General features: G+C 38.0%; 2 protein-coding genes across 2 annotated transcripts; both read left to right on the forward strand.

The window, feature by feature from the left end:
* The first annotated feature begins 531 nt into the window (after nt 1-531).
* LOC121933710 (olfactory receptor 11A1-like) lies at nt 532-1,909 on the forward strand. The gene is made up of 2 exons (XM_042473697.1): nt 532-537; nt 842-1,909. Exons 1-2 carry the CDS (start codon nt 532-534, stop codon nt 1,907-1,909), a joined length of 1,074 nt encoding a protein of 357 aa, XP_042329631.1.
* Nucleotides 1,910-5,982: 4,073 nt separating this feature from the next.
* On the forward strand, nt 5,983-6,924 carry LOC121934821 (olfactory receptor 6F1-like). Its single transcript, XM_042475700.1, has one exon. The coding sequence runs from the start codon at nt 5,983-5,985 to the stop codon at nt 6,922-6,924; it is 942 nt and encodes a 313-aa protein (XP_042331634.1).
* Nucleotides 6,925-18,397: the final 11,473 nt, after the last annotated feature.

Genomic DNA, 18,397 nt, shown 5'->3' on the forward strand with positions numbered 1-18,397 from the left:
AGAGATTTCTGCTCAGGTTTTCCTAATGGAGAATTTTATCCTTCTTAACCCATTTGATGTAGGGAACTGGTCATTTTCTCACCAATCTGCCCAGGGGCCAGCACACCACTTATGGCTATTGGTTGCAACCAGCAGCTAATGGACCAACACTGGTCCATGGATCACCACTTTTAGTAGGACTGCTTTATAGAAAACTGAATCTCAATATCATCATTTTAAACAAACAAGCAATTCACAGACTTCAAAATCTATATTCTTTGGTGCTGTTTAGAAATGTACCTCTCTGCCCCCCCAGCAGTATTCCCTGGGGTAATCATCTACAATTTAACGTTAGCATAGTTTAGTGCCACAAGGGAAAGAATTTTAATTCAAGGAAACAGCCAACATGAGGAAATAGCATAAAGAGACAGGCTTAAAAGTCATTCCTTCAAAGAGAAATTTCGATTGTGCAGCCGGTTTGGGTTCGATGTGCATGAAACAGGCAATTGTGGCATTGGTGTGTGATTTAAGAATCCAAGAAAGAAAAGGACCATGGAGGTAATGAGGGCATCTTTTATCAAAATGAGGAGGGATTTTGAACTTGCAGAAATAGGCTAGTATATATTGTGTATATCCCTCTTGGGTGTTCAATTGTATATTTTCATGACAAAGTAATAAGAAATTCTCTTCAAATGATATAAAGTATTCAGTATAAAGAGAGAAACAGAATAATAATTACAGTTTAGAGACCCACATATGTATATAGATCATATGCTGCAGATCAAATTAATACTTGCAATGCAAAATCCATAACTATATACACATTATTAATTTTATAAATATCTTTTCTCCTCCAAATTAGGATCTCACAAAGCAGGACGCATATAGAAACAGAACAGCTTTGACATTTTTAATACTCCATGGCTTTGGGAATCTGAAAGAACTTCAGTTTTTTATCTTCCCACTCTTTTTAGCAATATATGTCTTAACGATAATTGGGAATGCTCTCATTTTAGTAGCTATTTCTTTTGAGAGACGGCTCCACACACCAATGTATTTTCTTCTTGGCAACTTATCATTCCTAGAGATCTGGTACATTTCAAACATCACCCCTAAGATGTTGGTAGATTTATTGAGAAAGGAGAAAACCATTTCAGTGACAGGTTGCATCATACAGCTGTACATTTTCTGTGCCCTTGGAACTGTTGAATGTTTTCTTCTGTTGCTGATGTCCTATGATCGCTATCTTGCCATCTGTAACCCACTTCACTATACAAAGTTGATGAGCTGGAATTGTTGCTTTAAATTAATCACTTGTACATGGTTATGGGGCTTCTTGTCAGCTGCTGCTTTGAATTTGATTGTATCCACTTCTTTAACACTCTGTGGTCCTAATCATATCGATCACTTCTTTTGTGACTTGACACCCTTGTTGAAATTGTCTTGCTCTGACACCCACCGAGCAGAAGTGGCTATTTTCGTAGCATGTTTTGCAGTGTCACTGTGTCCTTTCATCTTGACCATCACATCATATGTCTATATTTTATTGACTATTTTCAAAATCCCATCTTCCTCTGGAAAGAAGAAAGCTTTTTCCACTTGTAGTTCTCATCTTATTGTAGTAAGTACTTTCTATGGGACACTGGGCATTACATATGCAGTCTCCATAGGGACAGAATCAGTAGAATCTAACAAAATACTTTCCCTACTGTATACTGTCCTCACTCCTATGTTTAATCCCATTGTATACAGCCTGAGAAATCAAGAGGTTAAAGAAACTCTGAGTAAACTGTTTGGCAATATTTCAGCTTCCATACACTGGTCCTATGCTATTCCAAATTATTCATCATCTCCCTGTTCAAAAAGTTGGATTGCTCAACTGGGACTTCTTGTGAGAAAGCTCAATATCAAAAGAACTGACTCTTCATAGCAGCATGTTCCAGTATTGAACTGTGACTCTGATGGTGGAGAAGTCAAGAGATGTTCTTTACTTGTGTTATCAGGAAATCCTTGGCAGTAAGCTCTGGTTAGAAATAAGTTGACTCTTTGTTTTCAAAATGCTTTGTTTTCAATTACCTCAGGATTTCAAATGTATTCTTTATTTTATTGTCTAATTGTTTTTTTAACATTGTTTGTAATCGCCATGGTTTTATAGCATTCATTCCCTGTTTAAATTCCACTACTGTAAATTTTGTCATTTTCATATTCTTCAGTGCTTAAAATTGTCTTTATATTATTGCTTTTAATTGTGACTATATAACACTATATTCTATCCATATTACTGTGTTTTCTTCTGTAATTATTGTATGTTGCCATGAAACTTTGGTGACAGAATGACTGATAAATGAAATGAAATGAGTTAGGGTTGGGGTTTGGGGGTGTTTTTTATGTATATGCTAACTGAAATAGCCCATCATGTCTTAATTTCTTCTTTCTAGCAATATGGTACTGAACTTGGTTTTTGCTGAGCTTCATTCTACTGTCTTTTTTAATATTTAAAGAAATAAAAACAAATCTCTGTAGTGTTTAACAACTATTGAATCAAGAGATATGTAGCTCAGTTAGTAGACACTTTAAACAAATGAGTTTTTTAGCCTAAATATAGAAGGAGCTGGACTTTTCAAACATTTTTGTGTTTCGCCTTCTTGTGTTCAGATTTTCCGATTGAACAGACCTCCTCTACAGTTAGAGTAAGCTTTGTATTTCAGAAAGTTGCTCTCTTCATGAGGTGATCAAGAGGAACACATAAAGAGGGGATGGTTCTAGCACACTTATTCCCCTATGAATGAAAACTGATATATGGTTAAATAGTGATGGCTATATAAAGATGTATCATTGAATACTGAAGTCAGGCTGGTCCAAGCCATCGTATTTCCACTTTCTATGTATGTTTGGGGAAACTGGTCAGTGAAGGAAGGTGATAGGTAGAAAATCAACTCATTTTAAATATGCTGCTGGAGGAGAGTTCTACAGTACCATAAATTGCTAAAAAGACAAGCATATGGGTTCTAGAGCAAATCAGACCTAAACTATCCCTAGTAGCCAAGGAGACTAAACTGAGACTCTTGTGCTTTGGCCACATCATGACTTGACAGCAGTGGTTGATGGCTTCCATGTCAGTGTGATGGTGAATCTCATCCATCTTTTAGGTCATCCTTTAGAGGATCTTTCCAAGATGTTGGATATATCTCTGAACCCGGGTCACCATGTTGGATGGCTCCTGTAAAGGCTGGGATAAAATCCACAACAGACTTACTGTTCCACTGACAGTGGAAGCCACTTGAATGAGTCTATCATCAATCCCATATTGAACAAATTCTATAGAACAAACGCATGCAGCATTTTCCTGACAAATTCCCTCACCAGCTAACATGGTTTTGGACCAGTGTCTGAAGAGCCCTTAGTCACATTTCAGGTGATAATCTTCAACCCAGTCTCTGGCCATTCCCACCTCCCAGCATCTAAACTTTGCCTGGGTTCCCTATGCAATGTATATTAGAGTGAGGTCCATCACAAAAATGCTGCTTCCTGGGTAACATATTTTTGTTCTACAAAGATTTGTTCCACAAATGATTCATGGTAGATTCATTCATAGTAAAAATTATTAACATCTTGTTCTGATTTATTGACACAAGCTGCAGTAGAGTATTGGCATGAACCACAGCAATCCAAGAAGAAACATGCAATGGAACTGATGCCATATAGACTGAATCCCTCCTCCCCAAATTTGAGATGGTGGGATGCAAAGGGCGGCAAATAGTCTTGAGGAAGGAGGCTGGTAGTTTGAGCAGTGGAATAATTAGATGGCAAAACTTATCAGGAGAGCGAGCATGGCATAGCGGCTTGTGTCTATGACTCTGGAGACCAGGGTTGAAATCCCTGTGGAACCATGAAACCCACTGGGTGACCTTGGGCAAGTCATACACTCTCAGCCTCAGAAGATGGCAAAGACAACCCTCATCTGAAGAAACTTGCCAAGAAAACCACAACAGGTTTGCCTTGGGGTTGCCAAATGTTGGAAATAACTTGAATGCACACAACAACAAAAACAACAAGAACAACAAAGCTTCTTATGTAGTCAAACACCTTATGCCATGCCTAATGTTATGATCAACTGAATGGAAATAAGAAACTGAACTGTGGAATTTGGATACCAAGACTGGAACCCTGTTGATGCACAATGGAGATGACCGCACTACACTCTTATAGAGCTGTTATTCCACTTCTGCTGCTCTGGCTGCCTCCTGTTGCATTCTGGGATTTGCAGTTTAGGGAAGGGGCATTTAGAATTCTCAGCCAGAGAGTTCTCAGGCCTCAATGAATTAGAAATCTGAGAATGTAATAGGAGGCAGAGCAGCAAAAGTGGAATAGCAGTACTATAAGAGTGTACAAGTAATGTCATACAAGTATATATGGTAATAATAGAAACCCACCCCAATGGATGTGAATAACTCCTTTGATAATAATTATAACTGAATCCACATAATCCATCTATCCCATGATGCTTTCTTTTTTCCTATGGTAAACAGTATGTGTTTAGAAGCACAGAAAGAACATAACATTATAATTCTATAGAGAGAATGGAACACTTCTCTCCCCCCCCCCCCCCTTAAATGACTTCTGGAGTCCCCCATCCCTACCTAATGATTACACAACTTTTACAATATTTTTTTCAAAGTCTGACAAACTATTTGAATATGAAATATTAAGGGAGCCTGTAGGTGAGATTAAATATATGGCCTTTAGTCAATCATATGCTTTTTGATTGCAAGCAACTGTACAAGAGAGCATCATTTTAGGCTGGGTGAGTATGAGAAACATTTGAGCCAAAAATTGTAAGAACGAAAATGTGTGTACATATGAAGCATACACTGAATGGGCGGGATAACAATGCATAAGCACAGTGATTCAGTTAGAAAATTGAACCAGATAAAACATAGCATAATGTAGTTGGTAAGTGGCTCTATTTTCTCATTTATTTTTAAAGACAAACTATAAAACAACAATGCAGCTTTAATGCTGCTTAATCCAAAGAAGCACATCCAGTCAGTTATTTTCTTTTTATAAGCTGTTTCCAGCTTCCCGTGGCCAATAAGTAAATAATACAATAAATACATATTGAAACATAATGACCTGATAATATAAGGTTATAACAATGTACTCATCAGATGTGTTTCCATTTCCATTTTCTCTTTCTTGTAAGAAGATCTTATCAATTTATTTCTCTCAGATGCTCTTTGGATTCACATAAATGTACAGAATTAATGTTATTACATTTTCCCAGTACTTAAATCATGCCATTTTTCCAGACTATTAATGGCTGAATATTTCAAGATAATTTCATGTTCTGTTGAATCTGAATCTGACATTGTGAATGTGAGCTGCTACCAAACTCACTTTTGGGCTGATCTCCATAGTCTGTGAGCTAAGGAACCAAACAGTCTACCAAACTCATATTATTGCATGCCTGGTGTTTGGAAAGTCCTTACTTTACCTACAGTCTTAGGTAGGCATCAAAACAGGTATACCAGAACCTCACCAAAATACTTAATGTGTCATATGATGTTTAGTCAATCATAAAGTATCACCTGCTTCACCAAATTAAACAATATCTAGAAGCTTTCCCCCTCTCCATGATTGAAAATTACAACAAGCACAAACAGTTATTACACATACATTCATGTTATTAGCATGACTGAAGGGAAAATTATCACACCCCTGCATGCTTATCTCATTTTTCTACCATCTGTAAACAGTAATGGACCCATCATTGGGTATTAATGGGAGTTCCCGTTAATATCCAATGATGGGTCCATTACTGTTTACAGATGGTAGAAAAATGGGATAAGCATGCACGGGTGTGATAATCTTCCCCCAATCATGCTAATAACATGAATTAAGCATGAGAGAAGGACACTTTCCTCCTGTGTGATAATCTCCTTTGTGTGGCTCTGGCTCAATATATTAATTCAGCAATTTGTTTTGCCAGGCAAAAGAAGACAGATGGGAGCAAAACATGAAGGAACCCAAAATGAAACAAGAGTTGTGGAATTCATTCTTCTTGGCTTCTCTGGACCTCAGTATTTACAGTTCATCATCTTTATGCTCTTTCTTATCATGTACATCTTGACACTTTTGGGCAACATGGCCATCATCCTTCTAGTAATAACAAATAATCATCTCCATACGACCATGTATTTCTTTCTTTGCAACCTCTCTTTCCTGGAGATATGGTATACTACAGCTTCTGTCCCCAAGAACCTTACACTATTACAAGAGAAAAGCAGAAGCATCTCATTCATGGGCTGCATTTTACAGATGTACTTTGTTTTTGCCTTTGGGTGTACAGAATATTTCCTGTTATCTGCCATGGCATATGACCGATATTTGGCCATATGTTATCCCTTGGATTACAACACTATCATGGACATCAGCTTCTCAAGCAAGTTGGCAGCTTGTTCCTGGCTCGGTGGATTCCTCATAATTTGTATACCAGCTTTTCTGATCACAAAGCTGTCTTTCTGTGGGCCCAATGTGATTAATCATTTCTACTGTAACATTGATTCCTGGATCATTCTTTCCTGCACTGACACCTATTACATTGAGATGGCAGCTTTTGTGATATCTGTTATAGTCATCTTGGGTTCCTGTGTGATAACTCTTCTTTCTTACATTTACATCATCTCCATCATCCTGCGCATCCCTTCATCTAAAGGACAACAAAAGGCCTTTTCCACATGCCCCTCTCATCTTGCTGTTGTTATCATTTGGTATGGCTCTACTATCTTTCTGTTTGTCAAGCCTTTCAAACAGACATCTTTAGAAATACCCAAAATGGTGAACATCTTAAACACAGTTGTGACTCCCTTGCTGAATCCTTTTATCTATACACTAAGAAACAAAGAGGTAAAGGAAGCATTTAGAAATTCTTTGCATAGGGTTTGAAGAAAAACTTCTATTTAGGAGCTTGAAAGAAATGTGCAGTTATATTTTAAAGAACAATATGCCATCAAAAGCATTCTTTTTCCTTACTTTACCTTGGATTAATGGGACAAAGCAGCTCATGAGTACTGGGAGAGAACTGACAGCGGATTGCTATAACATACGGTAATTAAGATTCCACTGCAGACTCAAAGCAAGACATTAAGGGCCAAAGTAGACATTAGCTTTGTTTGTAGCTGCATTTGTGTTTTGTTTTACTCTAGAGCAAGCATAGAGGATTTGATCTGAATGAAAATCCTAGTGTGGTGAAATGAGAATGAGAACCCCAGTACTCTAGTGTAGGGGAAACCTATCCCCTTTCCTGCTTGAGTTCAAGTATGGCGACAACAGTGAAATGAAGGGGAAAAATATTTTACAACATAGTGCCAGTCCAGATGTCTTTCCTAACTATCTGACCCTGAACCACACATACACCTTACCATTTATAGGTGTTTTGGAACATCTGCCCAGAAAAAGCTTGAACACATATAACAAATCTTAACAGGATATTGAAAATATATTAGTCAACCATGAATAGTCATAGTAGAAAATTGCTACGCAACAACCAAGTAAAAACTAGTCATAATGAACCTTTACCTTACATTTCAGATTGTTATTGGTATGAGTAGATAAAACCAACAGTTGATGAAGACATGGATCAGAATATTCTGTCAGGCTTAATCTGCTTTTCTTTGAGATTCCTAAATCCTTAATAACTTTGCAGCATCTACTGGTAATTTTTCCTTAATTTATGATACATTTTCTTTAACATGTCTCAGCTTAGCTAGGCCTTATGTTCACTTTTTGGCTTCCCCCATTCATCCGAAGGAAAACTTTTAATCCAGGGAATCTCAACCTTTGATCCTCCAGCTTCAACTCTCAGATGTCTCTACCAGCATGACAAATGATGATGGATTCTGGGAGCAGCACAAAATGTCTAGAAGGCCACAAGGCTGAGAGGCACTTCCTTCACCTCAGAATATGTCCTCTTTGGATCTACCTCTGTGTGTGAAATTACAGTACCTGTCAATTTATGACAACCCCATGAATTTCAGAAGCCATTGTGCTCTTTGTCCTCTAGACCTGTATTACATACATCCTGTTAACCAGGAGCTGATGTTATTTGGGAAAATGACTGATTCATGACATTTGTGATTGCAATAAAGTGGTGGCCTCATTAAAACCTATATCATGGTGTCTGGTCCCTCTGTCTTGGCACAATTATAGCTATGCCAATCTATTGTCAGCCAGTACATCAAATGGAGAAAGTCCATCATAGGATTGCCAGAAGAAATTAAAAAAAAACTGGTAAAAATTTCCTTTTCTATACAACCTTAGCAAAAATTCACAGGGACGTTCACCCAGAAACAATCATCCTACCAAAATCTCTTCAAGAACCAATACATGACCTAGAAAGTCACAAAGGACCCCAGAAAAACATCCAGATTGGTACAGGCCATTCTCATCTTGGCTAATGTAAATATTCATGATTCAGATACTGAGGAAAAGCCAGACCAAAATGGTGTTCATGAGAAAATAGCCAGAAAAAAACAATTTCTCTTAGGAAAAAAAATTCTTGTCCATCTAAAATTCACTAAAGATAACCGAGTGCTGATTATGCCTTATAAAACCCTGTATGGCTCAGGTCAAGGCTATTAGGCCGACTGTATCTACCTAGATGACTTTAATTGTTTTTAATTTTTCACAGTGAAGTTTTTTAGATGTTTTTATCTTGTAAGCCACCTTGAGTCCTTCCTGGAGAAAAATCAGTACAGAAATTGAATAAAATAAAATAAAATAAAATAAATGAGCTGGCTTGTGCCCTGAGATCATCAGGAGAGGCCCTTCCCTTAGTTCCACCACCACTGAAATCATGGTTAGTGGGGACATGGGAGAGAACCTTCTCCTTACTAACCACCTCTCCTTTGCAACCAGGGAACACATTGGAAAATGAGGGGTATGTTGCCTTCTTACCTTGAGGTTACATTTTACCTTTAACCTCTTACTTATTAAGAGGCCCCTCATCAATGACACCTGCCCAGCATCCACCCTTTATACACTTTCCCTAAATGTACAGGGCTAGGGTCCAAAATGTCTTCCTCTTACAAGTTTAATATGTTCGGTAGCATAGTTCTGTGTGTCTACATGGTTTGAAATGCACACAGGCAGAGGCTTCTGTTGTAAAAAGTAAACACTGACTTTATTCAATAACATTTAGCAATAGATTCCCAAGGGAATCAAGGCAGACTACAACACAAATATAACAATAAAATGTCATAAGAATAAAAATACAGAATTATAATAATTATTATTGTTTTATTTATATACCGCTATTCCAAAGATCATAGGTGAACAGCAAGTAAGTAATTAGCAAGTAAGCTAATTTGCATCCAACATCTGAGTCTCATTTTAGCGACCTCGGAAGATGCAAGCCTGAGTCGAGCTGGGCCCTTTTGCTGGTCTTGAACTGCCAACCTGTGGTTTGAGTGAATGCGGCAGTACAGGTATTTACCACTGGCCACCAGGGCTCCTGGATTATATCAATCCCATTCCCAACCCTCCCCCAACTCATAAAACATTAACAAAGAGCAATAAAACAGAAATAAACAATATAAATTCAAAATTTAAAATACAGATTTGCTAAAATGCACAATGATTGGAGGTAAGTATCTACTTTTGGGGAGGGGGGGGAACAGGGCCAATATGGTCAGTGACGGTGGGGGAGGAGATAACCTGGAAGGGCTAATCTGGAAAGGCCTGCTTGAAGAGATCCATCTTAACGGCCTTTTTAAAGGCTTCTATGTGATTAGGTAGAATAGTAGAGTAACATGAAATGACAGAATAATTATTTTGGTGCTGAAGAATGATGGGGTAATGAAAGTACGTATTCAACCCCATGAGCAGTGTGAGTAATTACATGTCTATCCCTTACAAGGGGCAGCGATCACCCATTCCAATCAGGGGCAGGAAATTACCTTTGAATTGCATTGTTCTAAAAGTTTATGTTTTACGGATCAGTGTAAAAACTGCAGGGGTGCAAGGTGTTACATTTTTACCTAGCAAGTCCTAAAAAGCTGTCTTGCCATGAATGTGTGATTTTTGTGTTTTTGCACGGACGAGGGAGGGAGAGGGGAGTTAGCGTTCGCATATTTTTATGTGGAGATAAGTGAAGAAGTCAAGCTGGGAGTTTTGGACTACAAACCTATGCTGGAGGGGGATTATGGGAGCTGTAGTCCAAAAATTTCCAAGCCTCCTTTTTTCTCTTTCCTACCCTGCTGTTTTCAGCACATACGATAAGCACTGAACTACTCATGATTTAAGAGTCCCAGCTGTTGTTGGACTGAAGTTCCAGCAGCCCCTAGCTGGGGTAGCCAATGCTGAGAAATGGACGAGACTGAGCTGCAGTCCAAAAATATTCAGATTTTGTGAAGCTATTCAGGGTCAGTTTGGCCCTAGTTTAGTACTTGGACGGGGACTGCCAGGAGATACCAGGTTATATGTAGCTTTCAGAGACGGAACTTGAAAAATTAACCATGATGATTCCTCACCTAAGAAAACCTAGGAAATTCACAGGCTCTCCAAATGTTGATGAGCTTTTTGAAGGTTATTATTATTATTATTAAGCTTTATTTATATAGTGCTGTAAATTGACACCGCACTGTACATACAATCTCTAATTAGACGGTTCCCTATCCTCAGGCTTAACAACTAAGAAACATGATACAAAAGGGAAAGGGATGGAGGAGGAGCCAGATGCCTTCTGGGAAGGGCGCGTTCCTTTGGGGGAAGCCTGATGGGATTGGCCCACCCCCTCTCCCTCAGAAGCCAGGATGGAGCCAGATGCCTTCTGGGAAGGGCGCAGTTCCTTTGGGGAACTGCGTGTGTGTGTGCGCGTACACACACTTTGCAATCTCTGCAGCCCCTGGAGCCAGATGATCCATATCTGGCCCTGTGGCATATCTGGCTCAAGGCACCAAGGAAGGGTTATTCTTATCTATCAGAAAACAAGTCCTACGTGACCAGTACATTTTGCAGCAACAGCTAGTTCGTTTTCCTTGTGTGATTCTGGTCACAAATTATGGCAATTGCAGCAGTTTGACAACAGTATCAATTTAGCAATGATAAGAACAAGCTAGAGCAAACTGCAGACAGCAATGGATTTATTAACGGTGGCTGGCTAAAAGTACACAAAGCCTGTTTGGGACTTTTAATGATAGACCCTAATAATGTTATTTTTTATGCCAACAAGTTCTGCTAGAATTAGGGTCATGATTTCGTAGCCAGTGTCCTGATGAGCATCAGGAAGTGTCCCAATACACATCAGTATCCATTGAACATCGGAGCACAGCACAGCAGTCACTATGGATGTTATGAAACTATTATGTTTCAATTTTGCATACATGTAAATCCATTTACAGAGAGATAAGTCTCTAGAAGAATGCCAGACATCTTTTTAGATCCAGTGACCAAATTACAGTATAGCTGCTTTTTAAAACAGAAATAAAATCTTATTCAGAGTCACTAAACGTTAAAGCTGACTTGATACCATTTGAATTGGGTTAGCAAAAGGAGCAATTCTTTTAAGATGATGTGGGTCTGGCACAGTTTCCTGTCAAGTTCGGGGTATGTGTCATCTAAATGCTATGCCACAAACATGGTTGTAAACTGTGTCGTGTGGCCTGTCTGTTTCAGACCCATGTGATCATGGCTGGGTTTCTCATTCTGACCTCAGAGAACATAACAATGGCATCTCAGCATGTTGCATTTTGAACAGCTGTCCAACATTGTAACAATGGGCTCAAAGAAGATCTGGAGCAAACAGGGAGGTATTTTAGTATAGTTTAACAGAGGTAAACCCCTGCTGAATGGGCTGTGTTTGGGCTGTGCATCATTTGGTCACCCCACTGAGAGGATAGGGGAGGCCATTTTATTTGGCTCATGCAGACAAAACCTTCATTGGGATTTGTGTAGATGTTAAAGTAGTGTAATGGGAGCACTTTAAGGAGAAGTTGCATTGCATTCCACCCAGAGATAGATAATTCTGAATGTTCCTTAAAACCCCTGGTGGAGGATCCAATCCTCTTTATGTGTACAAAGCCCAGAAAACCCTGTGGTATATCCTGAAAAGAGGTACTAAGTATTGATAAGTCATATCATAATGGGGAGGAAAAAAAGGAAACGAAATGACTTATTATTATTATTATTATTATTATTATTATTATTATTTTCTCATTGAACCAGTGTTTAACCATACTAGCCAAAATGGCTGACCTGAAGATTAATTAGACCATTCCAGTTACAAACATTTGTGCTCTCAGAATGAAATGAAATGTTAAAAATTACTAGTTTAAATGGTTGCCTCTTTTTCTCCATATTTTGTGCATGACCTTTTAGTACCAGTGCTACCCAACTATGACAAAAGCTAAAACATAACAAGCACCTGAAATCATTACATTCTGCTTCATTCCATGTGTCTTCAGTTGCAATTTGTTTCTAAAAAATGAAACTTATAATTAGTCACATAGGGCAGCTGCTTCAGAGTTGACAAGATGCACCTTCCCAGCAGATTTTTTTTTTAAAATCTTAATTTCCTAATAACACTCCGGAGAATTTGAACTCTGGGCTGCAGTGATGAGGCTCATGGTGACCAATTCAGCTTCATCCCTGTGGTCCAGAAAACTGGAGATGTTGATTAATCTCTTGTGGAATTACATATGAAAGTTTTGGTAACTCTAATAGGGCTCATGAGGAGCTATTAGCAAACAAACTTTTTCAAAGGCAAAATGTATCTCTAAGCAAAGGGTATATTTCATGTGGCTTAAAAATAGTTCAGTGGATTTATAAAAATATATTAAAATAATTTGCTTATGTAATAAAATTGTTGCATATGTGTACATTTAATTTTTTTTATGCAAGAGTTCCACTTTGAAATTCTATCAGACATCTTGATAATTAAAAGGAAATTAAAAGTATGAGTCACATTGGATATATCCTGCTGTGAATTAATATGTCTGCTGTCATCTTCATTCATATGGCTAGCCGAATGGCTAAAATTAACCATGGCCAACCCAACCCAAGTTGTTGCATTAGACAGAGAAGTATAAAGGATGTATGGTATCCAAACTTGAAATTATTTTGATAGATAAGGCAGAATATCTACATAAATATCTCTCCTTAAGTTTTAAAAAATACAACAATAACTAACAATAAGTTGACTTCTTGTGACACCAAGAATTTGCATTTGAATACAATCCTAACTCAGAAAGAAGACTGAAAGTTTGCTGAGAGCTCACTAGGCCAACTGCAACTGGGTACTAAAATTTAATTACTTAAGATCATTTTGATTCTGACCTAAATTTACGCAAGAGTAGTAATTGGGTTGGAAAAGGCACAGCTTGGCTTTTTTCTTGTGACATCTTTTCTTTCTTTCTTTCTTTCTTTCTTTCATTCATTCTTTCTTTCTTTCTTTCTGAAGCTGGCTTGTCTTTTGGGAGGGTGTTTTTGCTTTTTGTGGACTGGTCTCTGAAATCAGTTAGTAGATGGGGGCTATGTTGACAAAAAGCCAATTCAGCTGACAGAAAGTGATTAAATGTTTTATGCTTTTTGATAAGCACATTTTGTCATGGCCTTTGGCTAGTACAATAAATGTTAACTTTTTGACTTTTTTATCCTGAAATTCATTCTGACGCAAACCAAATGCAGGTCTATGACAGGAGTGTATCTGTACCCTGATCACTCCAGAGGTAAAATCCAGTTTGCTCTGGATTTTGCATAATGGCCATGAACTTTTTACTTTGACATTTGTGTGAGCAATCTGAGATGCAAAATCAAAACAATATAACAATGACAGTAACAATAACAATTTTGATAGTCTTATGAAAATGCAGGTTAGATGAATAGGTACCAATTCAGTGGGATGTTAACAGCGTTCTGTGCAGTCATGCCGGCTGCATGACCACTGGGCAATGGTGGCTCCCTCACTTAGTAATGGAAATGATCACCACCTGCTACAGTCAGTTATGACTAGATATTCATGTCAAGGGGGAAAATCTTTACTTTTATTGTCCTACACAGTATTACATCCAACACTGCATCTAAACATGAGAATACTACTACTTGACCTCTCCAATCATTCAAGTACTGTAAGATGTCTAAGCTTTGTTCTGCTCAGCATTTATTTATTTATTTATTGTATAATCCTTCATATGAAAGAAGTAGATCAACTTAGGTTTGGTTCATACAGTGCGCCGCATTATATGTGGGCGTGTTATACATGGCTTTGAGTGTATGTGTTAAAGCCGTGCAGGAGCGCGCAGGGCAGCACGTCCCATTCAAGTGAATGGGACACGTGCCTGTGGCGCACGTGTGCTGCTGCACTGCCACACTGCCACACGCATGAGCCCCATTCACTTGAATGGGACTCGAGCATAGGCAGAATTCACCTTACGGGGGGGGGGGGGGGGTCCGGAACGGATCCCCCACATAAGGCGAGGTTCCACTGTACTTGTATTCAAGATCTTACTATGTATAAGTCCAATCAGAATGTGTGAAAAGATTGGTGTTGAACTGAAATTGCTCAGTGAACTGTTTCATAAGAGTTTTGACATAAGGTCAGGACTAACACTCCTGTAGCATCACAGATAGACCAATGTTTTGTCCTGAAAAATATTCAGGTTTTAATACAGACAGAAGTATGGGTAGGAATTGCTAATATGTGGGGGAAAGTTCTCATTGAGGTAGAAAGGCTTGCTCAGGAGCATATTCAACATATTCAAAATGAAGGATGAAATTACACATGACTCCATTGCCAAATACAATATCATGATAAATCTTCATGTTGTCTATCATATATAATGTCTACCTTATATTCTGATACAGTGGTACCCCGGGATACGAAAGCACCGCGTTACGAAATTTCCGGGATACGAAAAAAATACTATAGGAAAAAACTGTTTCGGGTTACATTTTTTTTTCGGGTTACGAAAAAAATTTTTGGTGCTTTTCGGCGCTTTTTCGCACGAAATCGCGGCTTTTAGCGCTAGCGCCTATGGCTTTTTCGGCTTACGAACGATTTCGGGTTACGAACGGCGCCGCGGAACGGATTATTTTCGTAACCCGGGGTACCACTGTATTATTAGACTGAGCCACTCCCCCATTGTGTCCAACAACACCATTCTGCAGCATTGGTTGTTGGTGATGTATACAGGATATATATATATATATATATCTATATCTATATATATAGACAAATGATTTGGAAAAAAATTATTATGTTATGCCTGTTAATTACCAGAAATGGCATTATCCATTTTGTGTGAAGTTGCTAGGCATGGATGAGAAATTTGTTAAGTTCACATTTTAATGCAATATTACTCCATTTACATCTACCAGAAGCAAATACAGGCCCAAACACAGTTTGCTAGTCTCAGCTTTAAGAAAGCACATGGGGAGAAGAGGCACAAATTAGAGTATAGTTATTAAATATCCTTTTGATGAACATACCTTTAAGTGTGACTGAATCAGAATTGGGTTTATACCAGGAAATTACTCATTTTCATATGGTACAGGTGAGAGACCATGAAAAACATTCAATACAGTCCAATGACTGGGTGGCATTTTGTTATTTAAGTTACAATATCATTGGTTTGCCTATCACAACCCACTTTTTCAGTAATTGTGTAAGTTGGAATTCTCTTCTAAAAGTGAAATAACTAAAAGGTCCCACTCCAAACCCACTTTGTAAGCCAAGTAATGCCCCCCATGGCTATTTCCAGGTTGTTTACACATTCAGCCATTTTTTGTTTTAGGTGGACATGCTGCATGGATGTCACCTACAGGTATGTCCCAAGGACCTCTGGAGATCCATGGTGGTGGAAGTAGGCCACATGTCTTACAAGGTGGGTATATCCAGCTAACAGAAAATAGCTGGATGTGTTACCACTGATCCCTTTGCTCTCCAAAAACTTGGAAATGGTTGTAATGGAGAGGGCTTCATAGCTTATAAGGTGGGTTTTGAGGGAGGCATAGCTACATAAACTTAGCTATGTGAGACCTGAATATCTTTTAGGACAGGATCTCAGTCAACTGTGTTCTAGTTATAATGCTCTTTTCTGATAATAAATGTGTAATTGCATTACATTACTGTTGAAATGTAACTATCAATAATTGATATTTTTAAAATTACTTTTATAGTTACAAAAGCATGCTTCCAATAAATAATAGACTGTCAGAGAGTTCAGATGTTCACTCATGCTGTGTCTTGTGCTGCTGCCTTGTGCTCTCTTTGGGTACAGAGATGTCAAGATAGTGGATGGAAGAAGTATGCATTGTGTAGCACAGGGCAGTAGTTGTAAGACAGAGAGTGAGAAAAAATAAGAGAGGATCATTCTAATCTAATTACTTTTGAGAATTCAGAAATTAGTTTTACAACTATGACAGCAGCAATAAACTTGGAGAAGAACCATAATCACTTTTTCAAAAGTAACTTTACAAGTTTTCACACTACATTTAATTTGAGAAAAGCTATGTCCATGAGTCATCAAGCTCCGTTTTTAGATTTGCCAGAGGACATGGTGATGTATGCTTTACTAGACAGCAGCATTCTCATTAAAGAGATAATTGTGGCCAGCAGGTGGAGCTAGTGCAGAAGGATATGTGGATATCTATTTTGAAAAGATGTAAATAGACAGCATCATATTCTTCAGTACAGAGAGTTTATTTTTGTCTGTAAAACTGTGTCGGAAACTGTCTGTGAGATCATTAACAGTATGTGAAGTAACCCATGTGGGAAATAATGCTGATTATGCAGTATACTTCAGTAAGCAGGCATGGCAAGCAAATGTTGTGGTATAAGAATAATAATAAGAATAATAATGGTAATATAAAAATAATCATGGCTGTAGTCAGATTGAGATAAAGTTCAGATAAATATAAATTTTACAGGTACAATGCCTCATTTCAGCAATTAGCTGATAGAATAGATTCTACAGATATAATGTGTTAATTAAGTGAAAGCAATCTATAACATGTCTGATGACTATAACTTGGCTGAAGGCCCAGAATAGCCCTGATCCTCTGAAGAATTTAAAGACAAGTTAAGAGACAATTATGCACACCAATAATAGGTTCCAGTGGGGATCATTATCAGGAAACCATATAGTGATCCCAGTGAGGGTGATTAAAAATGAAAATGTGTTTCATTAATGGAGCATAGACAAGCAAGTCAAACAAAATATGTGTTGCCATACATGTGTATCTAAGAAGGAGCTCTGGGTAGCCTCTGTGTCCCTCTGGTCATTTAATTTTCTCTCTTGCAAGTGACAATGTTTCCACTGCCAAATTCCATTAGTTGCTCTTATACTGAAGGAATGTTTGCATAGGTTGCATAGGTTTTCCATCAGAACTGAGACATGTACATAGCTGAGAGCATAACTGAGAGCACTTCCCCAGTGGTAAGCACAAATGCTAAGGGGAAGAGATACTTACTGTTATTTGGGCTGCTACAAAAAGCCAAGATAAACCAGTATTTCCATTCTGCATTCAAACCAGACACCACTGTTTGTTGCACGCAAATGATATGCAGAATAAAATTCACAAGTTATTGTTCTTGTTTATTATTACATAGCAATTATTCCAAACCTGTGATATATATGAACTATATCACTGGCTTGAGATGGATATAGTCCTGCTTTTTATACCTACAAGAATCAATGGGGCAAGTTAGTCTTGATTAACATGCTACTTAGAAAAGCAATTGCAAAACTATCTCCCACTGGTTTCAATGAGATTAATGTGTGATTTCATCTCAGTTCATCACATTTAAATAAAATATGTAGCTTCTGGATTCCAAAAGGATATTGTCCAACAACTATGAATATAGCAACTTTAATTATTAAAGAGAGAGGGAATAAATATTGTTTTCTACTGTCCTGTACCATAGCCCAGATTTCAAATAAACTCGATGAGTCAAGAAAATATTTTAAAGAACACTGAAAAATACTTCTAAAGAATGTGTCATTTGCCCCCATTGAATGCATTGCCCCCCAAATAAGAATTCACCACCCCAAATGAAATTTCCTGAGTCAGCCAAGGAAACCCACTGGGTAATCTTAGGTGAATCACACATTCTCAGCCCCAGAAAACCTAATGATAGGGTTGCCTTAGGGTTGCCAAAAGACAGAAATTACCTGAAGGCACATACCTGTAACTACAACAATTGTTTAATGAATCCTCTCTACTCAGGAATAGCAGTTGAATCATATCATTCAAAGAGTCTTGGAGATGGAAGGTGCATAGAAACCGTATGCTGTGGCAGAATGTTTGTTCTTTTCTGGATATCAATGCATTTCTGTATAGTCCAGTTTATTCATATTCAGAAAATGTCACACTTTTAATATAACCAGAGTAGCATGAGAGCCTGGGCAGGTCAAAGAGTTGT

The sequence above is a fragment of the Sceloporus undulatus genome, chromosome 6 (genome assembly GCF_019175285.1).
Source record: "Sceloporus undulatus isolate JIND9_A2432 ecotype Alabama chromosome 6, SceUnd_v1.1, whole genome shotgun sequence".
Classification (NCBI taxonomy): domain Eukaryota; kingdom Metazoa; phylum Chordata; class Lepidosauria; order Squamata; family Phrynosomatidae; genus Sceloporus; species Sceloporus undulatus.